At 41.8% G+C, this 25,827-nt stretch overlaps 1 protein-coding gene across 1 annotated transcript in view; it reads right to left on the bottom strand.

The window, feature by feature from the left end:
- Positions 1-25,827, bottom strand: part of CCHR16.PART0H9orf43 (chromosome chr16.part0 C9orf43 homolog) — a 1,158,566-nt gene that overhangs the window by 518,637 nt on the left and 614,102 nt on the right. The window contains exons 7-8 of the mRNA XM_044057889.1: positions 24,893-25,065; positions 22,197-22,392 (exon numbers count right to left, since the gene is read on the bottom strand). Of these exons, the coding sequence (XP_043913824.1) occupies positions 22,197-22,392; positions 24,893-25,065 (369 nt within the window). The remainder of the gene's footprint in view (positions 1-22,196; positions 22,393-24,892; positions 25,066-25,827) is intronic.

Raw genomic sequence — 25,827 nt, forward strand, 5'->3', positions numbered from 1 at the left:
GCGTCCTAGACTACCAAAACCAAGACATTCAACGACTAGCACAGAGACCTTTTTAACAACATTGCTCCTTTTACTTATCTCTCAGCAAATCTGTGGCTGTTTACATTAAGTCCCTGATTGTTTTCACTGTCTCTTGACAAGTTTTCAACTATGATATCCTCAAATGTAATACTAACTTTTTTTTATAAACATATTCAGACTTGCACTGGTTTCAATAAATTCATGTTTGGTATTTTGGAAGTTGTCTCTCATAATGAATGGGGAGGTCTTTGGGAAACTTGAGTGGAATACATAGAACTGATATGGCAACTCAAGTTAAATGCTTCTGTGTTCCCAGGAATTAATGAAACACATTTTGATTGTGTCTGTATTAAAACTGAGAGTTGCTAAGTTATGAATGGCATATTCAGTATATGTGTATATATTTTTTTCTATACTTTTTTTACTATATTCTATTTTCACATATTTTTAACGGCGTGCTTCTTTTTAGTATTTTTATTCAAGTTAATATCATAGGGTTCTTACTATTCATAAGTACATACGTTCATAGGTGTGTACTAGGCTAATGGCCCTGCAGCCTTTACAAGCCTAGCCCCAAAAATTGCCCAGGCACCGTGCAACCCGATGTTAGTTCACAGTTCCCCTATCCAATAGGGCAACTGGATCCCTGAGGTGAACTTTCTGTTACCCATCCACTCATCCAGATTTCTCTTGAAGAGGGCCAGCAAGGCGCTATAGGTTCATAGGTGTGTACCTTTTTATGTAACTTTCAATATAATCCTTATTTTTTTATTCACCTATTGTTATAAGATCACAGAGTGTTTTTCATTAGACCATCTTGGACTAGGAATTTATATCACATGATCATTTGATACCTTTATTTAAACCTGTTTTAAATTGTATTTACTAGTTCTGATGAAGTCCCATTTCCAGGGATGAAGGCTCTTAACCAGACTTTTTTGTAATTCTTGACTGTTATTAATTCATAATAAATCCGGCTCCATGATTTTTATGCCACTGGTACTCTTTTGAAGCCTTATTTGCTGATTATATGCTGATTACATCGTGACAACCCTTTGCATTACGTGAGTTGGTTGTTTGTGTTTCACAAAAAGTTTACACAACACCAATGTGCTAATTCCTTTAAAATGCAAAGGCAGTCTGTTTCTAGAAGTTATGTCCTTACCACAACGTTCCATCTGTGTTGTTGATCTTCATTCATTCTTGATGAATGGGACTAGGTTCTAACCCCTCGGAACTGGCTCGGCAGTTATACAGCTCGAGCTAGCCAAAAAACTCTCGAGCTAAGACTCTACTCATAATGCCCCTCTCTCCATTACCTTAGATCGAGTTTGCAGTTAAGTATAGAAGGATAGCAGAAGCACTACGGTCTAACAACCTCCCAAAACAAAGGTTCGAACTTCCAGAAGTCCTTAAGAGGGGAAGGAGGGTGGGATGCCAAGAATGAATGAAGATCGACAACACAGATGGAACATTATGGTATGGACATAACTTCTTTATCTGATGTTGTCAATCTTCATTCGTTATTGACAAATGGGACAGAGTCCCCAGCTACTTTTGGTCCTTGGTGGCCCTAAGGAAGGATATTACTGAGCACCATAGAGCCAAATGTTGCTCTTCTCCTGGAAGCCATAATGAGTGATAAATGTATGGGGAGTGGCCCACATTGTGGCTGCACAAATTTCTTCCATGGAAGCCTTGGAGTGGAAAACAGCTGAAGTGCATGCAGATATGGTGGAATGCACTTTAACCGGCACAAGCAACTTGAGGTTATTATGATGGAAAATGAAAGTAACACAGTCCTTAAGCCATTTAGATATGGTAACTTTCGAGACCTGTTTACCCAGAGTTAAACCTGAAAAATTACACAAACAATTGATCTCATTTTTTATATGATTAGGTTCTGTTCAGATAAAAATGTAACTGTCTGTGAATATCTAACAAGTGCAAGCAATATTCACCTTTATTTGAAAAATTTAGAAAGACTGGCAAATCTATAGTCTGGTTATTATTAGATTCTGAAACCACTTTATGTAGAAAAGAAGGATTTGTTCTTAATGATACACTATGTATCACACATAAGGCCTGCAATTCAAAAACTCTCCTGCCAGAGGTAATGGCCACCAGAAAAAGTTTTCCACAATAGGAACTTATGATCACAAGTGGCTGCTGGCTCACGTGGTTGAAGAACTAATGACTGTAATACTAAGGTCAAATCCTATGGAGATGTAAGATCCTTGAATGGGGACTTTAGATGTAAAGTGCCTTTAAGAACAGTTTTACATAATCGATGGGAAATCAGGGGATGACCATCAAATCCATTGTGGAAATTGGAAATGGCTGCTAAATGGACTTTGATGGTGGAAGCAGAAGCCTAGTTCAAAAAGGGAAGCCAGAAATTCCAACACCTTGTCAAGAGGGGCTGAAAAGGGATCTAACTTATTCGTACAAGCCCAGACTGAAAATCTCTTCCATTTGCTAAGATAGAGTTTCCTGGTGGATGGTTTATGGGAAGCCAGAAGGATTTTTTGTACTGGGGAAGGTAATTTGCTCTGCCTGGCAATTAATGGAATTGGAGATACCAAGCTGTCAGCTTGAGAATGTGAAGATTAGGATGCACCAGTCCCTGCAGATGGGACAGCAGCTCTGGATTCTGGTCCAGAATCCAAGGACAGTGAATCAGGTGAGGCCAAAGAAAGGGGAACCAGACTTGAAGGGGCCAATAGGGTTCAATGAGGATCACTTTGCTTCTCAGTCTTTGGGCTTTCTTCAAGAACAGGTGAATAAGAGGGAATGGGGGAGGGTATAAAGTAGTCCCAGTGGCCAATCGTGGAGGAGTGCATCTTTCTGGGACTCCCCCTGAGGTGGAATTAGGGTAAGTAGCTGCTGCATTTGTTGTTTATTGGAGAGGCAAAAAGATCTCAGCAAGGCTGGCCCCAGCGATGAAAAATTTTTATTGCCACCTTGGGATTTAGAGACCGCTCGTGAGGCAGGAGGATGCATCAGCTCAGTTTGTCTGCTATCATGTTGGAACTTCCTGGGATATGCATTGCTATTAGAAAATGGTTGGAAGTGATAGTCCATTGCCATATCCTGAGAGCTTCCTGACACAAGGGGTAGGATCTAGTTCCACCTTGCTTGTTGATGTACCAGACTACATGACATGTTGTCTGACTGAACTGCAACCATCCCTGAAGGAAGGACAGATTGAAAGGCTTGCAATGCCAGAAGCACCACTCTCAATTCTAGGACATTGATGTGCAAATTGGCCTTTTGCAGGGACCAAGTGCCTTGAGCTGTTCTTCCCAGATATTGCCCCCCCCCCCCGAGCTGGGAAGCTTCTGTGGTCACTACAGTAGTGGGTGGAGAAGGAGTGAAGGTGCGGCCCCATAGATTTTCCTCTCTTCACCCACCAGGATAGAGTGATTTGTTATTAATATCTGAAAAGACATTGGCTGTGTCAGTATTGACCATTATGCTGTTAACAGCCATTGAAGCAGCCTCATCTGAAACCTTGTGAGGGGCAGTAAAGCTATGGTGGCTTCCCTAGAACCCAGAGCTTGCAGAACAAGAAAAGCAGGAACCCTGCTTTGGGACATGATTAGTTGTACTTGTGACCATAACGTTTGCAGTCTGTGTGGGTCTACTTTATGTCCTTGAAAAGCAAGTTGTCCGAATACAAAACGCTTGACACATAACGCCCAAATGCTGACTAACCCGAAACGCATATGTCCCGAAACTGGAAAGAGCGAATCACCTACTTTGTCCACGATCCCTTACACCACTGCACTGAATCAAGCAGAGGACTCTTTCCCTTCACCAGAAAACGTAAACGTAGTTCAGTTTTCTCACTATACAAACATTTTTGTAAGGTTAGGTAAAGTTTATATATAATATACAAACTTTACCTAACCTTACAAAAATGTTCATAATGTGAGATATTAGAAGTACGATTATATTTTTCAGTAAAGGGAAAGGGCACCGGAAAACATAAACATACTTCTAATTTCTCACAGTATGAACATTTTTATAAGGTTAGGTAAAGTTTGAATATAATTTACAAAGTTTACTTAACCTTACAAAAATGTTCATACTGTGAGAAATTAGAACAGTGGTGTTAGGGATCATGAAAAAGTTACCTGAATCGATATTTCAGGTTTCGGGACATATGCGTTTCGGGTTAGTCAGCATTCGGACATTATGTTTCAGGCATTTCGTATTCGGCCAACTTGCTTTTCGAGGACATAAAGTGCACCCGTCTGTGTAGAGGGAGAGATGCTACACAAGAAGTCATATTGAGGCATGCTCCTATAAATTCTAGGTCTTGTGTTGGAGTCAACTGTGACTTCTCTATGTTGATCATAATTCCCAAGAACAGAAAAAGGTTCAGTATGAAGTCTGTAGTTTGAATCAGTAGACGCCTGGTTGGGGCAGTGAGGAGCTAGTCAGCTAGGTATGGAAATATATGGAATCTGCATAGCCTCAAGTGAGCTGTTACTACTGCCATGCATTTGGTGAACACCCTGGGGGCTGTGATGAGACTGAATTGCAGCACTCTGAATTGGAAATGACTGGCTCCCAGCCGGAAGTGGAGGAACCTTCCGGAGCACTTATCCATCTTTATGTGGTAATACGCATCCTGAAGGTCTATAGAGCACATCCAATTGTTCTCCTCTAGAAAGGGAAGGATAGACTAAACCATGACCATCCAGAATATTGTTTCCTGAACAAAATTGTTCAGCAGGCTGAAATCTAAAATTGGTTTCTAGTTCCCTGTCTTTTTTGGCACTAAAAAGAATCTTGAGTAAAACCCAGATCCTCTTTGGTCTGGTGGGGCTTTTTGGATGACTCTTTCTTGTAGCAGCTTCTAAAGTTCTACAGCTGCTTGGTCCCTCTGACTGGGTAGAACATTGGGGACTATTACTGGGATCTTTGGAAAGAGGGCAAAGGGAATTTGGTAACCTCTGGTGATAATTCTCTGCACCTAAGTATCTGGAGTTACCAATAGCCAGGCTGAGAGGTGCAATGAAAATCTTTCCCCAACTGCTTCCAGAAGTAAGCAATCAGGCCTCCATTCAGGAGCGTTGGTAGGGCTGGGCAAAGAAGGAATCTCTGGAGGCCTGATTTTGTGGACCTCCTCTGTCATGAGGAGGGCATCTTCCCCTTGATCTCCCTTTGCCACGTGTGTCCTGAAAAGGCCCTTTGGACTTTTTGAACCACATTTTTCCACTCCTCTGATTCCTAGAATATGATTGCTGAGGAGCAGAGAAATGAATACCCATGGCAGAAAGTGTCCTTCCATCTTTTTCACACCTGGCTAGTGTGTTTCTGATTTTGAGGCCAAACAAGGAAGATCCATCAATAGCAGAATTGACGAAGGAAGACTTGAAAGGTTCCACAAAGTCACACAAGCAAATCCAGGGGTGACACCTTATAGCATCACCTGTACCTGCTGCCCTAGTCGTTCCTTCAGCAGCATAAGCGATGAGCTGCATGGACAAGTTCAATATAGACTCCAGGGTGGTCAGCTGAAAGGCAACTTTATCCCGCACCTAGTCCAACACACTGGCGAGGGTATCCAATAGCTCCTTTATCAGATCCCTTTGGAGTCTAGTAAAGTGCACCATGAAATGCAAGGACCTAAGAGTAAAGGTCGATAACTCAAAGACCCACTTCCCAAACCTGTCCATTGTCCGAGACTCACAGTTAGGAAGGTGGACAGTGGAACTCTCCTCAACAAGTTCCTTTTTGTTGGCTGCCACCAGCACCACAGCATCTACTGCTAAACCCTTTCCCCAATGTGGCTGGTCTTGTGGAGCTGATAAAATTTTGTCCTACTTCCAGGGAATCGGCTCTATGGAATCAGGAACCTTCCACGCCTGCTGTGCGATAAGCTTGATAAGGTCGTCAGTGGGTGGGATCCCCCAGGAAGTAGATGGGCAAGTACCAAAAGTCTGCAAGAACACAGATTCCTCTGAGGATGGGTTTGTGGACTTCCAATCACCCCTCTGTTTTAAGATTTCCAGGATGACTCCAAATGAGACATCTTTAGGGGGAGATCGGGGGGAACCCTCCCCTTCATCGTAATCTGTGTCTTCCAAGACAGATTCTTCTGTAGAATCAAGATACTTTCTCTTGCAAGTCTTCTTATGGGGTGATTCCTCAGTGGGGATCTCTAAGGAAGGCTTGGAAGAAGAGGGGCCCTGAATAGGGAAATCTTCCATTTTGGAGCCCGCTGTCCCAACGTGAGAGATGGTGACAGCTGCAGTCCAGAAGGTACAAATATGTGACACTCCAACGAAGAGGGGGCCAGCTGAGAGCCTGTTGAGGCTAAAGTTGTCTCCATGATCTGGAAGGCAGGCCCACCGGAAGAGAGATGGGAGCCCGGAACTGAGAAAAACAACCTCAGAACCGGGCTCACACTCCACTTCAGAGGACCACCCACCAAAACCAGAGCTAGGGAAGAATCTGAAACTGCCAGGGTTCCAAGAGCCAAGGATGGCTCCGAACAAACAACCGGTACTGAACCCAAGCCCTCAGAATTGACAGCCAAACTATGACCCTGTGAGTTTATCAGTCTGAGGGAGCCAAAGATATCGGAGCCGATCCCGATACCGAAGAAGGGGCTTCTGTCGGCACCACAGCAGCTGAAACTGGGGTAATCAAAGTCCCGGGCTCCGAACCCAAAAGGGAGGTTGGAGGAGGAACATAAGTGCGAGTCCCGAGAAAATAAACCTCAACTCCTAGAGGGAGAGAGGTCTGAGCTGGAGCAAGAAGACCCCTGGCTGCCAAAAGCTGATCCACTAATCTCACTATGTCTACCTCGGAAAGACTTCTGGTTGAACGGACCGATATTCCCAAGGGACAGTCAGGCCTATCTATGAATGGACTGGGAAGCTGACACAAAAGGGTTCTATGGAAGGGGACTATCTTGTTCTGGGAGGTACAAATGCTTCGATCTTTGGCACCATCTGCTGTGGAGCAGATGGAGAAGTCGGAACTGAGTGGGAGGTCACAGTGGCTGGTGCCAGCAAACCTGTCAGTACTAGTACTGTCAAGGTCAGTGCCAGCAAAACTGTTGATCCTAGTACTGTCAAGGTCAGTGCAGACAAAAGTGTTGGTGCCGAGGTAGCCAAGTGCAGAAACTGTCGGTACCGAGGGGGCCATGACTATCTGTGCCGAAAGCAGTTTCACAAGTTTTGGTGCTTTACTCTTCGGTTTCAAAAAGGCTGACTGAACTGGAGACTTGTGCCTTTTGAAGTCTGATGCTGATGGTGAGCTCAGCACTGAATGACTTCTCTTTTTTGGTTCAAGTTTAGAAGACTCTGACTTAGAAAGAGCTTCTTCAAAAGAGGATTTTAATAACCCTTTTAAAAGAAGCTTATCTCGTCACTCTGCCAAGAATCTAGAGCTAAAGCCTTGGCAGATCTTAAAATTAGTTTCTAGATGTGGCACACTCAAGCAATATACGGAGGAAAGATGCCCGTCAGTGTTGGCCATCTTTCTACCACAATCCTGGCACTGCTTAAACTCAGATGTGCCATTTTGGTTCTGCAACATTTTAAAGGAATCACACACACACTCGCACCGGCAGGACAGGAAAGAAGATAAACCTACCAACAATGGTAGGGAGAAATATCTATAAAGGTAATCAGGAAGAAATACTAGCGATAGTATGAAAAGATTACCGAGAGGTAAAAAGGATAGGAGGAGGGGGGAGGAAAAATTACCAACGATAGTAACAAAAAATACCAAATGATTACAAGGGTAGAGGTGATTTAGACTCAAACACACCACACTAGATAATATGATAGATGAGCAAATAAAGTGCTCTTTAAAATGGAGAAGGTATATATAGAGAAATAGAAAAAAATAGAGCAAATTAAAACACTTACCTGGAGAGTGTCAGCTGAAGCATCTTGTTATCAGAGGGGCAAACAAGATTTGAGGTAATGGAGAGAGAGACATTGTGGGTAGAGTCTTAGTTCTAGAGTTTTTTTTGGCTGGCACGAGCTGCATAATGGCCAAGCTGGTTCCCAGGGGTTGAAACAGAGTCCCTTTCATCAAGAATGAATGACGATTGACAACATCAGACTCAATATTTACTAACAGAAAAAAAAACAGTTTTACCCAACGGCAACTAATCTGCCTGTTTCTTGAAGGATCACTAGCTGACTGACAGTTAAACAGGGTTCGCCAAAGAAGCACTGTGGTGGCAAAAAAAGGCCTGAAGTTTGTGGACCCAACTACTTTTTATATGGAGCTCTGTATGAACTCTTGGCAACTGGACTGCAGTGAAGGCACCCTAAGCTCTGACAGATTTGCTGTTACAGGTGGTGCGACCCAAATAGCTTAGGCTACTGCAATGATGATCTGTGTATTGAACATATTCTTTCTCTCACTACTGCCAGACAACAATTTCCCAGAATGGTCACTGACACCCTTCCTTAGCATAAATCAGCCTACATAATTCTGTTTACAAGACCCATGATCCTAGGAGTGCAAAAGTACATGTTTTGACCAGCATGACAGAAAAAGCATATCTGGAACTATTTCACAGCAGTAGGTCCCACTGTGTACTTAGAGACAAAGGTTTTTTAGCCCTCAGTCAAGACCAGACAAAGATATGCTGCCTTTCTCAGGTAAGGCAAAGAAGGCAATGTTTCAACACAAATTATGTAAACTAGTGAGTACACTGCTATGCTTTCCAAAAGTGATAGTAAAAAAGATCTCTCAGCTTTTCTTGCTTAACATTTCCCTCTGTTCCATACCTCCATCTCAAATGATGATGCCAAATCCTGCAGGTCTATTCAGCTGACACTCTGCAATTATGCACATTTTTCACTTTTAATACTATACCAGAGCAGTGAAAACCAGTAGGGGAAAGGAACAGAAGGAGAATGAGTTATGAGTAAAAAAGCAGAAAATTAAGGTAAACATCTAGAGTTATGTTATGTACATTACACGACTGTTTGATTTATTTCCTTCTCTCCTGTTTTCTTAGTAGTTCGCAACATATGGGATGAATACCAAATGAAGTGGAAGTCAATGGCAGTATAACATTAATGAAGTCAGTGCAAACCATTTCACTAACTTTGAAATGACATTCCAGCTTGTAGTAAATATGTGGACAGAAATGAGGTAGTCATCGCAGGTCTGTTCCCAAAGCAAGTGTCAGAGGTTAAAGTTCTTCAAAAAAGTGCACGCACGATAGACATTTAGTCTTATAGGTTCATAGGTAGGTACAAGGCTATCTGCCAGAAGGCATTTATAAGCCTAGCCAGAATGTGTTTGCTTTCGCCACCAACTTAGATTAGTTCCCTGTGCCTCCGTCCAGCAGAGCCACTGAAGTGATCCCCGGTGTAAACTTTGTGTTTCCCATCCACTCATCAAGGTTTCTCTTGAAGAGCGCTAGCAAGGAGCTCTGCCTAATGTAGATTGGAATCTTGTTCCAAAGCATGGGAAGTCTCTGGGACAGGAATCTATCCCTCCAGCGCATCCTATTCATTGTTGTGGTTAGGTTTAGATCCCTAGAGCGTGTGACTCGAGGGGATAAGGTTTTCTTTAGGTGGAGCATGTCCATCAAATTCTGGGTTGGATATGGCCTTATACGTCAGGCAGAGATCACCTCTGAGCAGGCGGTATGCAACTGAGTACAGCTGGAGTTTCTTCAGTCAAGTTGCATAGGGCATCTGTTTGAAGCCAGTGATCCTCTTGGTGAGGTACTTCTGTGGTCTTTTCAGCTGTTGCAGGTGTCTTGTAAGGTACATCCCAAATGGGACATTGTACTCTATGATGGGTCTGATGAGTGATGAGTAGAGGGGAACAATGACTTCTTTTGATCTGGATGCAAACCCTTTTATGATTAGGTGGGCCACATAGAAGGATTTTCTTACCACTTTGGCAATGTGATTGTCAAAGGAGAGATTACTATCTACTTGGGTCCCCAGATCCCACATTACATTTTCCGTATTTAGTGGACTACCACCTATGTGGTAGTTTGTGGGTACTTTGTTATTTCCAAAGGGAATAACTATGCACTTTTTGGCATTTAGCTTAAGGCCATGATTTTGACACCAGGTATCCGTCTCAGTGAGACACTTTTGGAGGATGTCTGTGTCAGCCGGTGAGTCAATTATAGCCCCTAGTTTGCAGTCGTCTGTGAACCTGGTCAGCCATAGTCCTCATGTGCTTATCTGTACCTCTGAGAAGTATATGCTGAACAGGAGGGGTCCTAGGATTGAGCCCTGGGGAACGCCACTTGTAACCAGTTTAGAGTCAGACCTAGCTCTCACAACTCTCACCATGTGGATTCTGTCCATGAGCCAACTGGCAACTCATCTTGTGACACAGGGGTTTATGTTCAGGCTGGTGAGCTTGTCTATAATACCAGAATGGGGAATGGTGTCAGAGGCCTTTGTGAGGTCTAGGTAGGCTGTGTGTACCAACTTTCCCTCATCTATAGCCTTGGTAATTGTCTAAAAGAAGTTCACCAGGTTTAGGAGGCATGATCTGCCCTTAACAAAGCTGAACTGGGTAGGGTCCAGTGTTTGGAGGTTCCCAATGTCTCTGTTAATGAGTTCCATGATGATGCGCTCCATAGCCTTGCAGATCAAGCAAGTCAGGCTTATAGGGCGATAGTTACCAGCGTCTGTTGTGGCTCCACCTTTGTGGAGTGGAATAACTGTTGCTGTGCACCACTCTATGGGTACGTAGCCTCTGGAGAGGCTGAGTCTGAACAGTGTGTTTAGGTGAGGGGTTAATTCATCTTTGAGCTCATGTAGGACGCAGCCTGGGACACCGTCTGGTCCCATTGATGCTGTGTTTTTGGCTTTGGAGAGGGCTATTTTAACCTGAGTGTCTGTGATTTCAGGGGCTCTACATTCTTCTGGTATGGTTATGGGCCCTTTTGGGGGTGAGAGTGGGTGAAGACTGCACTGAACCCGTCTGCCAGGATGTTGGCAATATCGGTTGGTTCAGTGTATTTTGTGCCATTATGCACTAACTCTGAGCAGATCTGAGTATTGCCACTTAGATTCTTGACATAGCTAAAGAATGCCTTGTGGTTATCTTTGGAGTCCTTGGCAAGTTTTCTTTCAAAGCTCACCTTGGACGATTTTATGAGGGCTCATAGTTTCTTGCTAATACTGATCAGGGATATCTTCCCGTCTTGGGATTTTACTCTTTTCTGTATTAGTTTCCTCCTTCTATTGTATAGCTTGTTTATGGTAGGGGTCCAACAGACTGGTTTCCTTTTCTTGGAGGAGTGAGTCTTAGTTTTGCTTTGGATAGCATGATCCATGCATTCTTGTAGGTGCCCATAGAATGCATTAGTAAAGGATTTTGCAGCTTGGACAGCATTATCCCTTAGCATGGGGGCTTTGAAACTTTCCACCTCCATCTTAAGTAACGTGAAGTTTGCTTTTGAAAAGTTTTTCAATGTGGTTTCCTTGTCCGGGGGTGGAGGCGGAATGTGGATATGCAAAGTGATTTGTTTATGGTCAGATCTAACCAGTGAGGGGTTGACCTCCAGTGTGGAACACCGGTCGCCCATGTTGGTGATGACCAGGCCCAATATGTTGTCACCTCTGGTGGGAATGTTGATCAGTTGTTCCAGGGTGTTTGAGTTTATAAATTCTAGGAAATATTGGGTAAGGGAGTTAGTACTTGAGTAGTTCTCACAGTTAATATTTGGGTAGTTGAAATCACCCAGTATTATTATTATTATTATTATTATTATTATTATTATTATTATTATTATTATTATATTATTTTCTAAATCAAAGGATAGAAACAATACAATTGTCTGGCCTGTTGGATACTGCCTGGTTCTTTCTGGCTGAATGTTTCTTAATGAAAAAAAAATACAAATTTTAGGGCTAACTTGTTAACGTCTTTCATGCTACAGAAACAAGACCATCAAATTGTAAGCTGTCTCTGTGAAAACATATTGTGACACCCCACCACCAGACCAGTAATCAAGGAGCCTCAATCCTCACCACTGGCACAGTGGGGTATGTACACTGGGAAGATGACAAGTACACATGCAGTATTTCCAGATGCAGATCTTTGCATCAAGTGCAATTTCCATTAAGAGCACATAGAGACCACAGTCAGTCTGAGGCTGGTTTCTCCCTCTTTCTCCAGAACCCCATTAAGACTCCCCACTGGCACAGCTACAGAGTTGAGATCTCAGCTGAGTGACTAAGCCAAGACCCCCATGACCCTCTTTGTCCGACGAGTGCTTTGTGTCCCTACCCAAGTAGCTGATACATACACACTTTTGAGGTTTGATTTACACAGACACAGACACACACACACACACACACACACACACACACACACACACACACCTGGGAATGGCTGGCACAGGTTAATTAGCTATGCCCCATTCTGCCCAGACTATAGGATAGTTTTTACTGCCACCAGCCACAACTGCCAGCTACCCTTAAGGCCCTTAATAAAGAGTGTCCAATATTACTGTGTAATATTAATATTAAAACAAATGGTAGTTTGACCAAGAGCAAGGCTGTTAGGAGTGGCCCACACAGTGTCACAAAATGATATGCAAGTACTCTCAAAACTTCAATATCTCTACACAGATCAGCCGCTATGAAAAGTTTAAATATATTTAATAATAAATAATAAATGAACAAGACAATGCTAAATGTATATTCACAGTGACATCAGAGGTCAAAACCACAGGAAATAGTTAAAACAACATTGCAGGACAGTCTCAAATAAATAAAGAAAAATATCTAAACTAAGCTTTACTATATTCCTGACTGAATCTAAGAGAATTATACTATAATCTAGGAACTTACTAACAGAGCAAGGCATATGTGGTAAATGGATCTTCTAGTTGTTGTCTGGTCCAAGACAGAGTACAGACTTCTCTGTCTCACTAAGAGACTTCTCAAATTAATCTCTCAAATACTACTGCTGGGATAACTTGCAGAATGACATAATTTCTTGTTATGTGACTGCTAGTTCCCAGGCCAAGTAACCATTGATAAAGCTGGCAGTATTTAGCATCTACCTGTAAAAATATACAGACAAGGGCTTCTCCTTTGATCTCTGGCAGATGCTGGAAGTCATAAAACAATTGCATTCCTTCATGCTTTCAAGACTAGTAATTACTTCATCCGAATAAGACAACAGCCAGTTCACCAAAATTAAACATTAACATTAGACATTAAAAATAACAAGTTGGAGAGCCCTTTGGCTCAACATTTTGTTAAATATCATAACTCTGACATTAATAGTCTTAGGGTGTCTATTTTAGAAATATTATAAGAAAGGAAGCTAGTGAAGAAAGTATAAAAAATTTACTTTTAAAGAAAGAATTAATTTTTATTTTAAAATATCAAACATTGGTGCCAAAAGGGTTAAATACTGATTGCTGTTGGAAAAGTGTTATATAAACATATTGTTTTTTAATTGGACTCTTAATTGTTTAATTGATGTTTAATTATATAATGTGTTAATATAGGTGTGTATAAATATTGGATGGAAGTGTTTTGTTAGTTACTCCTTGAAGGCTTTGTATAGCCGAGGCGCTAGAGAAGAGTATCTACCAAGAATAAACTGTTTTGGTGAACTGGCTGTTGTCTTATTCGGATTGAGTTGCGAGGTCTGTTCGAGCTGAAAAGCTGTTGTTGTGAGTCGTAATTACTTCACCCTAAAGGCAATGTAGAAAGATTCCTAGTGCAGACATTGTGTCTCTTGCCGTATTGAAAAGTGAAATATACCATCTTTTGTGGCCCTTTAATTTCAGTTATTTTCTGAAGTTAACCTCCTGTATTCCAGTTTCAGCTGTTAAAATATATACATTTAAACAGTTACAATAGTGCATGTACATTTCTGTTCTCATCCAGCAGAGCACACTGTGGTTACATTTCAAACAGCACTTTGCAAATACCTTTTCGATACACATATCGGTACAAGCAGTTTGATGTACATGAGATACAGTTCTAATACATTTGTTACACAAGGATCTTATATAAATCATTTTGATATTCACCAATGACATATAATTATTTACAAAATTCCAGCTAGCTGGGGTGGCAGTATCTCCTTTTGTCGCACTTCTCCCCCCTTCAAAGACTCAAGATAGTTTTTTAAGTGACCCTTGATAAATGTTGCTTGAGAGGGATGAGCCTCTTTGGGAATACATTACTCCATTCCCTGTCTTGAGAGCCCATCTGTGTTGGCATTGCTAAACCCACTGCAGCGCTGCACTGTCATATAATATGCCTGCCACCTTAGGCTCCACCTTAGTAGCTTGGCATTTTGCTGGCTGGCTCAATGTAGCCATGTTAAGGGATTGTGGTTTGTAACTACAGTGAATTTCCTTCCATACAAATAAGGCTGAAGTTTCTGCAGTGCTCACACTATGGCTAGGCATTCCTTTTCTACAACTGCATAGCATTCCTCCCTGGTTTGTAGCCTATGACTGAGATATTCCACTGGGTGCTCTTCTCCCTCTGAGGAAATCTGGCTGAGTACAGCCCCCACCCCATGATTTAAACATTCACTGCACAACAAATTATTTGCTGTAATCTGGACTGGCTAACACATGGGGTCCTCCCAAACCTCCTTTAAGCTTCTGCAATGCTTACTCACATGCTGGAGTTCACACTACCTTATTTGGCCTGTTTATCCTAGTCAGTTCTGTAAGGGAGCAATTATGGTACTATAACTGGGGACAAACTTTCTGTAGTACCCTGTTGTCCCTAAGAATGCCCTCACCTGCTTTTTGGTAACAGGGGCAGGCCATGCCTGAATGGCTTCCACTTTGACAGGTTCTGGCCTGATATTACCACTCTCCACCCTCCACTCTATATCCTAGGTAGGAGACCTCTGCCATAACCAACATGACTCTTACTGGGCTTAATGGTCAACCCTGCCCTCTGCAGTCTGCCCAGCACCTCCCTGACCTGCTAAAGGTGCTCTTGTCAGGAATGGCTGTAGATGGCAATATCATCCAGGTAAGCAAGGGCAAAATCTCCTGCTCCTGCTAGAATATGATCTACAAGCCTCTGGAAAGTCACTGCGGCATTTTTCATCCCAAAGGGCATCTTCTTGAACTTATACAAGAAGAAAGGAGTCACAAAGGCTAACCTCTCTCTAGCATTGGGAGTCAAGGGCACCTGCCAATAGCCCTTTGTAAGATCAGTAGTGGTAAGATACTTAGCTTCACCTACCTGCTATAGGGCTTCATCTGTCCAAGGCATGGGGTAAGAATCTGACTCTGTGTGACTATTTAGTTTCCTGTAGTCCACAAAGAACCCGGTGTTGCCATCCTTCCTTGATACCAGCATCACTGGGGAGGCCAAGGGACTGCTGGACTCCTGAATTACCCCTGGTTCCAACATTCCTGCATCCTCTCTCAGAGTCTGTTTAACTCTCTCAGGCACTATATAAGTGGCCTGCTTGATAAGCCTTTGGGGTCCTTTATCCTCATGGTGCTGCACCAGATGGGTACAGCTTGGTTTCCCAGTGAACACGCCCCCAAACTCCTGTAATACTGCTTGGATTTCTCAAATCTGGGTGGGGGATAGCTGCTGGGCCATTGTTACCCTTTCCACTGAGGTACCCGTCTGAGCCTTACTGAGGAGATCAGTCACCAGATCTCCCTCAGACTCCTCCTGCCATCCACTGCAAATACTCAGCACAAGGGCCTCTCTATCATGGTAAGGTTTCATCATGTTAACATGGTACAATTTGTGCTCATGCCTAGCAGTTCTACCATGTACTTAACATCACTGACCTTCCTTACCACTTTGAAGGGTCCCTCCCAAGCTGCCTGCAGCTTGTTGTGTCTGCCAGGAATGAGAACCATAACCTGCTGCCCCACGGCATACTCTCTAGCTCGAACATTCCTGTCATACCAAACCTTTTTCTGCTGTTGGGCTTCTGCCAGGTTCTCCTGGGCCAAGCCCATAAGTTCTCTGAGCCTTTTCCAGAGATTTAGGACATATGCCACAATAGACTCCTTGCAGGATTCCCACTCATCTTCCCACTCATCTCGAATCTAATCTAGAGGTCCCCTCACCCTATGCCCATACAGCAACTCAAATGGTGAAACACCTGTGGATTCCTGGGGCACCTCTCTGTAAGCAAACAACAGATGGGGCAAATATGTGTCCCACTCCCTCTTAAACTAGTCTGCAAATGCTCATAGCATGGTCTTTAGTGTAGAGCTGAACCTCTCCACCAGGCGATTAATCTGGGAATGACAGGGGGTGGTCTTTAGGTGCTTCACCCCACAGTGCTTCCATAGACAAGCCATCAGGTCTGACATGAAATTGGCACCTCTGTCAGTGAGTATTTCTTTTGGGAAACCTATCCTGCTGAAGATCTCTAACAAAGCATTTGCCACGTTTTCTGCCTCAACGGAGGACAGAGCTACCACCTCAGGGTATTTGGTAGCATAATCTACTACCACTATAATATACTTCTTCCTTGTGGAACTTGGGGTACTCAGAAGCCTCACAATATCCATAACTATCCTCTGAAATGGCTTCTCAATCACAGGCAAAGGCATCAAGGGAACTCTCACCTTGTCGCCTGCCTTGCCTAACTTTTGGCACTGCTCACATGTCCTGCAGTACCCTGTTAAATCTCTGGAAATCCCAGGCCAATAAAAGTTCTGCATAATACGTCTCTTGGTACTCTTTATGCCCATATGACCTGCAAAGGGAATGTCATGGGCTATGGCTAGATGTGCCAGACAATAGGCTCTGGGCACTACCAACTGCTATATTCTCTTCCCTTCTAGCCCTCCCTCTGGGGTCTACTCTCTATACAATAACCTTTTGTCCCAGTATACAGATTCCCCTTTCCCTTGAGAAACAGGCACCTCCCTGGCTACCTTCCTCAAGCCTTGTAATGTATGGTCTGAGAACTGAGCCTGTCTCAACTCTCTCTCTGTAACCCTTCCCAGCTCCCCTTCCACAGGAAGTCTGGTATCCTCTGACAGTGGTGCCTCACTCTCAGCCTGGGTACTACACCTCTGCCCTTGCAGTCACTCTGGTGAAGAGAACATCAATACTCACCAGCAGCTGTGGCTCACCTTCTGTCTCACTGCTGCAGGGTAGCTCCGTTTCTGAAGTAACCACCTCACCAGACCTGGCTTCAAGTGTGGAGTCTGTCTAGGTCCCTCCTAGGCTAACAGTCCCACATGCTTGTCTCCAAGCCTGACTGCGTGTAACTGCATGTACACAAGGTACTGCATTATCAAAGCTATTCGCTATCCGGACATCTGCATGGATATCCTCAAACATATCTACTCGATTGGTTCTATTTCCACCCTCCCAGTACACAAGGTACTGCATTATCAAAGCTATTCGCTATCCGGACATCTGCATGGATATCCTCAAACATATCTACTCGATTGGTTCTTTTTCCACCCTCCCAGTCAAGGTGAACCCTAGCCAAAGGTATTTGGAATGGGGTCCCACCTAAAGCTCTGACTGGAGTACACTGCCCAAGCAAGTAGTGCTCCTCTTTATCACTGCAGGCTTCACAATGATTAGGTCAAAGGCTGTGTCTCTCTTAGCAGTGGCCTGTTTCCCATCTACTAAGTTAGGATATAACCTCATGTGGTAGCTTGGTACTCTTGTTATTTCCAGACAACTTACCACTGGCATTCTGTCATTCCCACTTACTGGTTCTCCCACCTTTTGTTCCCCTCCCTGCCTCTGTAGACATCTATATGCTACATGGCCCCCTTGGTTATATTTAAAACATTTAACCCTTGATGCTGGCTGTGTACCTGAACTAGTGACTTCCTCTGTTACTGGCGGGCTCTGCTGGGGCTGCCCACCATAGGTTCCCTTAGACCCATGTGCAACACTGGGTATCCCTTTCTTGTGCAGTGATGCCCTGCTTGCTGGGAATAGGTCTCTTTTTTCCCCTAACTCATCTGCTGTATTGCATTCTCTATATGCCAACCAGATTCTCATGTCCAAGTGCTAAGGGCTTGTTCCCTCACCAAAAGGTTTGCCAGTCCTGCAAAAGTGGTGACCTGACATCCACTCACCCATTTATAAAAATAAGTGCTTAACTCAGCAATATATTCACAGACACTTTCATCTGCCTTGCGTCTAAGCTCAAAAAACTTTTTCTTAACAGCTTCAGGTGTTAACTTAAAACACTCCAGTAAACAATTTTTAACAGTATTATAATTTAAGCAATCAATATCAGACAATTTAGAAACAGCAGTCACAGCTTTACCATGGCGTAAGGGGGTCAGGAACTATACCCAGAGCCCTCGGTCAACATTATGCTGTTTACATACCCTTTCAAACATATGAATAAAACTATCAAAATTATCACCCTCTGTAAATTGTGGAAGACATTTACTGACCTTCATTGCTTCTGGGGTTCGGTTATTCCCTTTCCCATTACCTCCATGACCCTGGCGATGAGTCATCAACTCCTTTTCATGCTGCCTCTGCCTCTCATTTTTTTCAGCTTCCAAATGTCTCAGTCTGTCTGCTGCTTCTAATTCCATTTGTTTTTCCTGCCGCAGTCTCTCTGCTGATGCTAGTTCCAAATGTTTGGCCTACAGTTCAAGTCTCTTTAACTCCAAACGGATTTTTAAGTCCTCTGAGGCAAAGTTGAACTGTCCATTTTCTGAAAGTTGTACATCACCAATACCAGTCTGTCCTCCTGGCTCCTGGTCTGTGACGCAGCTGTGGCAAAGCTGCAATATTTTCTGCTTCAGTCAGGTTGGCATGCACCACTCTTGGTATGACACATATCAGCCAACTGGTTCCTTGTCAGCTTGCCATAATTTTACTCTGACATCCTTGCCTGCTCTCCCTGACTAACTAAGCTAACAAAAATAAGTGAAACTTTTGTGATATGAAACTCTGAATGTCTACCATGTAGCTACTTGAAAGTACAAACACCTTCTTTAGTGACCACTGTTTATGGGCTACAGGAGTTCAATATCCACACCACTGAATCCCAGTATGTGATGTGGTGATTCCACTACTGCTAACAAATATGTGATGTGGATATCCCAACCCACCAATATGTGACACCCCACCACCAGACCAGTATTCAAGGAGCCTCAATCCCCACCACTGGCACCAGTGGGGGACGTACACTGGGAAGTTGACAATTACACATGCAGTATTTCCAGATGCAGCTCTTTGCATCAAGTGCAATTTCCCTTAAGAACACATAGAGACCACAGTCAGTCCGTGGCTGGTTTCTTTCTCTTTCTCCAGATCCCCAGTAAGACTCCCCACTGGCACAGCTACAGAGTTGAGATCTTAGCTGAGTGACCAAGCCAAGACCTCCAGCACCCCCTTTGTCTAACCAGTGCTTTGTGTCCCTGCCCAAGTAGCTGACACACACACACTTTGAGGTTTGATTTACCCAAACATACACACACACACACACACACACACACACACACACACACACACACACACACACACACAGCGGGAAAAGGCTGACACAGGTTTACTAGCTATGCCCCCTTCTGCCCAGACTATAAGGTAGTTTTTACTGCTACCAGTCACACCTGCCAGCTACCTTAAGGCCCTTAACAAAGGGTGTCCAGTCCTACTGTATAATATTAATATTAATGCAAATGGTAGTTTGACCAAGAGCAAGGCTATTAAGAGTGCCCCACACAGTGTCACCAAATAAATATGCAAGTACTCTCAAAACTTAAATATCTCTACACAGATCAACTGCAATGAAATATTTAAATATATTTAATAATAAATAACAAAAGAACAAAACAATACTAATTTTATATTTACAGTGACATCAAAGTTCAAAACCACAGGAAATATTTAAAACAACATTTCAGGGCAGTCTCAAATAAATAAATAAAACGTATAAGCTAAGCTTTACTATATTCCTGATTGAATCTAAGAAAATTACACTATAATCTAGGAACTTACTAATAGAGCAAGGCAGATGTGGTGAATGGATCTTCTAGTTGTTGACAGGTCCAAGCAGAATACAGAATGCTCTGTCTTACTAAGAGACTTCTCAATTTAATATCTCAAATATTACTGCTGGGATAACTTGCAGAACGACAAAATTTCTTGCCATCTGACTGCTAGTTCCCAGGCCAAACAACAATTGATGAAGCTGGCAGTATTTATCATCTGCCTGTAAAAATATACAGACAAAGGGTTCTCCTCAGATCTCTGGCAGATGCTGGAAGTCATAAAACAACTGCCTTCCTTCATGCATTCAAGCCTAGTAACTACTTCACCCTAAAGACAATACAGAAAGTTTCCTAGTACAGACATTATGTCTCTTGCTGGACTGAAAACTGAAAGATACCATCTTTTATGGCCTAGCCATAAAAATAATTTAATTTCAGTTATTTTTCTGAAGTTAACCTCCTGCATTCCAGTTTTCACTGTTAAAATATATAAATTTAAACAGTTACAATACTGCATATACATTTCTGTTCTCTTCCAGCAGAGCACACTGTGGTTACATTTCAAACAGCACTCTGCAAATACATTTTCAACACACGTCTGTACAAGCAGTTTGATATACACATGACATACACTTCTAATACATTTGTAACATAAGCATCTTATATAAATCATTTCAATATTTAACCATATTGAATCATTTCAATATTCAACCATAGAATTGACCTGTGAATAACCATATATCCTTCTCCCTAGTGACTTAAGCTCTAACCTCATCACTTTTTAACCTACCCTAATATCGGGGTTTTTACTCCTCATGTATTTGTGTAATTAAATAAAGTGTATTAGTAACTGAGTATCTCTGAACTTTGTATACTATGATTGTTCCTTATGATGTCTATGTAGTGTTGTTGTTTTTTGTTTTTTTTTTTAAATGTGGAGCTTTTCTCCCCGGGTCTCTGCTGAAAAGGGATATGTATCCAGTCGGACTAACCCGGTAAACAAATGTAAAATAAAATAAATAAATAAAATAATAAAATAAAATATTCACCAATGACATATAATTATTTACAAAATTCCAGCTAGCTGGGCTGGCAGTATCTCCTTTCGTTACACATATAATAAAGAATTGTTTCACACAGCTTTTGAAGAAAAGAATAGAAGGAAGGCAGCAGTATCTTATGATTAATGGCAGTCCCTAACGTGGCTTTAGGCAAGAAAGAAGGAATGTGATGAGTCCCAATCCTTAAGGATTCAATGCACGTCTGGGAGTACACAAATGCCTGCAGCTCTGATACTCCTAAAATGGAGGCAACAGCTGGCAATAACACTGTCTTCCAAGGCAAATATTTGAAAAGGAACAAAAAAAGCAGGTGGAAAGGATGGCTCTGTCTACTATTCTGGAATAAAGTCTAAATCCAAAGGGGGAACCAATATATTTTAGATGGTGTAAAGGAATACTTTTCTTCAAAGAAATTACTTCCCTAAAAAAAGTAAAGACAGTATGAGTTGTCAGAGAAAATAATCCAAACAAGCAGAGCAGAGCACTTTGATAAAAGAAAATACCAAACCATGACTGAATAAGTTAGCTCAGTTAATTAACTAAAACCATGTGATACTGCAATGATAAAGTTGAAAAAATCCTCAGAATTCTCTTACTAGTTCCATGTAAGTGAGAAACAATGTCAGAAGAAAAGAAAAGACTTTTGGGAAATTCAAGCTTAGTAAACATAGTGTGAGTTGAAGACTATGAAGATTAGAATACAGACCTAATCCCTGCTACTGAAGGAGGAATTTCTCCCTGGAGAACAGATAAATGAACTTCGAGAAGTTCTCTAGAAGAGCAGGGAACCATAACTACCTGTGCCAGTTAGGTTGATTAGATGCCCATCTGACTACCCAGTATTTTTAACATTTGTCTGATACTGCCAGAGCACCTGTGAAAGTGCCTGCTGACACAGCCTTCTGAACAGTGTCAGACAGATAGGAAGTGGCTATCCTTCAGCACATACTCTACACCATTCAATGTTTCATCAGTAGTACCCAGTGCCACAACACATATGGAAGCTTGAACATTCTTGTTTGAGCAGCTGCTGTCACACTGGTCAGATATCACATCTGTAAAATGCACTCATTACCAAGACTAATGATTTAGTATTATGTTTCTGTGACAAACAACTACAGCAGGACAAATGCAGTCTCTAAAATAACATTTCATAGCTGATTTTTTTACAAAATGATATACATTTTTACCATTTTATCCAGTTTGTACACACACTTCATGTTTTCTGCTAACAATGTATTCATCTTCTTTTCTTTGCTGTCATGCAAAATGATTCTCCTGTTTTCCAGAGTGAATGCTTTGGGCTCCACCTGTTTTAAGGAAGGAAAGGATCCACACGGTACCTCTGATATGTCTTCTTTCTTTGGCTGAAGAACATTGTCAAGTCTGAATTTAAAAATAATGAAATTACTTCGAAGAAATTTGATTTTTGCAATATGGCAATCAAATATAGATACAGTTATATGAATAAAAGATACATACATATCAGTAACCCGTGCTTAGCATTTTTTTAACATTTTGGGCACTGTCCTAACAAGATGAAAGTTCAGATGTAGTGGAAACATATTGTGAGGAAATGTGTACAACAAAAAAGAAACAAAAAATAGACATTTGGCCCTTTTTGCAATGACAAAGGGAGACATTACAAACATTGTAAATTGTGTTTATACCCCCTACTTTACAAATATAGTTATGAGGTTGCACATTAGCATTCCACTTGCTTGGAACTGTGACTTACATCATCTTAAAATGAGTAAAATGTTTACGCAAACTTCAAATATTATGCCCATCTTTCCACCTGTTTTAATACATTGCGTGATAAAACACTCAACCCCTACATCATTTCTATTAATAATATTACAGCATGTTAAATAACATGATTAAATAGAGATGACTGCCTGTGATGTACCTGTTCTAACCTATAATCTATAAATTAAGTGCACTACAGGGTAGCAAAGATACAGGGGCATGGAGCAAAAATGACTCCTCACCTATGGCATTTATTTTTCTCTCTCCAAATATCATGAAAAGTTAACTTTACCTGCATGCATTATAACAACATTTGTCATTAATAACAGTGCATAATGGATACAGCTTGATTTGCACCCAAAGCCTGGATTTTAAACTGAGCAACTCTCAGTATTCTGATGTACACTTCTTACACAATTGAAACAAATTCTAGGATCCATTGTTTTCAAAAAATGGATTATGCTATCATTTAAAAACATTTAGTTTAATATAGTAAATTACACTGCCAGCCAGGACTTCATTTGCCATTTAAACTCTTCATGTTTAAAGCTAGTTTTCATTTAATTAATATGCAAAGCTGGTAATAAATGTTATTCAGCACTGTTGGCATTGCCTTTCATCTTCACAACTTCCTGTGATTCTGCTACCCAAAAGATCCTGGAGATAAGGGACAACAAAGACCCCTGCTGTCAACAGGTATGACACTGTACAAGGGTGAAGTGTGTGACAGTGAGGGCGATGGGAGAAATGGGGATGGGTCAGGTGCCAGGGAAAGGTACTGCAAAGTGGGGAGAGGCTTGTACCATAGTACAGACCTAATTCTATGATTATGCAATGCAGCACTTGAGTCCTAACCAACCATCAGACAGCTGCTTGACATACAGGCTCTGAGGTGTAAGACTCAAAACTGGATAACAGGATTCATCACTCCTTAATAGGCCACCGGTAACTCTTTGGATGCTTCCCTTCTAGACAAGATGGCTCTAGATACATTGCTCAAACCAAAAATGATGGAACAGCAGGGTACATTGCCACTGCATCAATGCACTGGAAAAGTCTCCAAGAATCCTGAAATGTGAGGTGTTTGCAAATAGTACACTTTTTCTGTAGTTACAAGTTGCTAAATTCTGCCACGAAATACTAATATAAACTCTGCTAATTTTGCCTGGACATACTTTCTCACCTTCTGAGTTTAAGAAACACAAGAATGGATGGATGGAACGGGATGGAGGACTTAGATTACATAAGCAGAAATACACAAACAATTATGAGAAGGTTTTGATGATGTGTAATCAGCTGATTTTATTTGTCACATACACAGGTTAAGCAGAATAAGTTACTTTGAAAAATACCCCGGCTGTGTGGCATATGGAGATAAAGTTCTGACTATGACTAAAGTAACCTAAATTCAGATAGCAGTTTAAACATCAGAACATCCAGGCGGGGACAGTGGCAGTGAGCGGCCAATGCCAGCACATCTAAACTGGATGATAGTTTTGGTCAGCCAATCACCACCATTGCAAGCAGCGGGACTGAGAATGCTAGAATGAAAATTATGTTGATAGCTCTCACAAGCATGTTGATGGAAGCATGAATCTGGATAGGACATGTTGTGGTGAAGTGGGTGCTCAGATCAGCCAACAACTGTGTGGACAGGGCCTCATCTGAAATGCTGTCACTGGTGAGTTACTAATGAATTAATGAAACATCTCTATGGCTGCCTGGAAGATGGCTCACCTGATCAGTTCTCATTTTTTTGCTGGAAATAACAGGATAATGATTGAAAGGGGAAGCCTTTAGATTCAGCAGGAACTGAGGTAAAAAGAACACAGAAAAATCACTTACTGGTGTGTTTTGCCAATGAATTTGAACAGGTTTGTTGCTGACATTTTTCTATCCTCCCTCCTACTTTTCTTGCCTTCCTTTCTTTTTGTATCACGTCACTGCATTAATGAATTACTAATAAACAGTTTCAATGCACTTCACCAAAGTGGACACAGTTTATGACACTTCTGAAAAGCTAACAAAGGAAAGGTAATACAATTCTATACAAGAGATAGGATTTATAAAAGATATCCAAATGGTTTAAAGTCTCTCCATATAAACACAAAAATGTTCTCTGTTAAATAAGTCATACCTTGGATTTACTCGCCGGCTAACTGGCTTTATTTCAGCATATGATGGCACTGTATCATGCCCTTTCATTTGCAGTGGGGAAGAAACAAACCGATTTGTTTGAGAATGTGATCCAGGGAAGTGCAGATTGTAAGGCTGCCCACCAGTTGGGACTTTCCTTGTCTTCTGCCTTTTCTGGGATAAAAGAAATTGAGAATGGAATAGACTAAATTTGAAAGCAATCACATTTAGTAGTAGGCACAAATCAGTCATGTATGATACAGCTTATAAAAAACATCTGTGAAGACTTGTTTTTAGTTATTTCTATCTTTTCTTATCAGCAAGACAGATTTACAACTTATTACCCATTGGTTATGCTTTATTTACTCCCTGTATTTCTGATAACTGACTGAAAGGGCTGAACTAATACAGACCTTTATTCAGACTTATTCCCAACTACACAGAAACAGGAGGTATTACAGAGGAACAACTAGCAAGTAACAAATGAAAAATGTATACATAATGCACCTCAAAAGAACAATAAGCTGCACATTGCAGTGAAATGTGTAGAGAGGTAAAACTGAACTGATACATTTTTCTTGCACAACACATATCAGTAAAAAAAGTACTTCATTGTCTTTTTAGCATAAAATGACACAAGACACAGTACCTGACATCAAGGTGACATCACTTTCAAGTCAGGTAAATTACAGTTTTGTACCTACCATAAATGTAGATGTTCGAGTGTTCACCCTGCTGCAGTCATCACACTTGGGTTATCCTGCCGTCAGGCGGTCCTGCAGTCGGCCTGAGTTCCAAAGTCTTGGTCCGGCGTCGGTTGCTGTCACTTCCTCCCTGACGTCTGCATGCCAGGGGGTATATAAGAGGCATCCAACGCCATTTTCTTCAGTTTTTCTTGTCCCAGATGTCAGGTGCCCCCAATAGATAGGCAATACA

Source organism: Protopterus annectens, chromosome 16.part0, assembly GCF_019279795.1.
Source record: "Protopterus annectens isolate FY-2018-M chromosome 16.part0, PAN1.0, whole genome shotgun sequence".
NCBI lineage: Eukaryota > Metazoa > Chordata > Ceratodontiformes > Protopteridae > Protopterus > Protopterus annectens.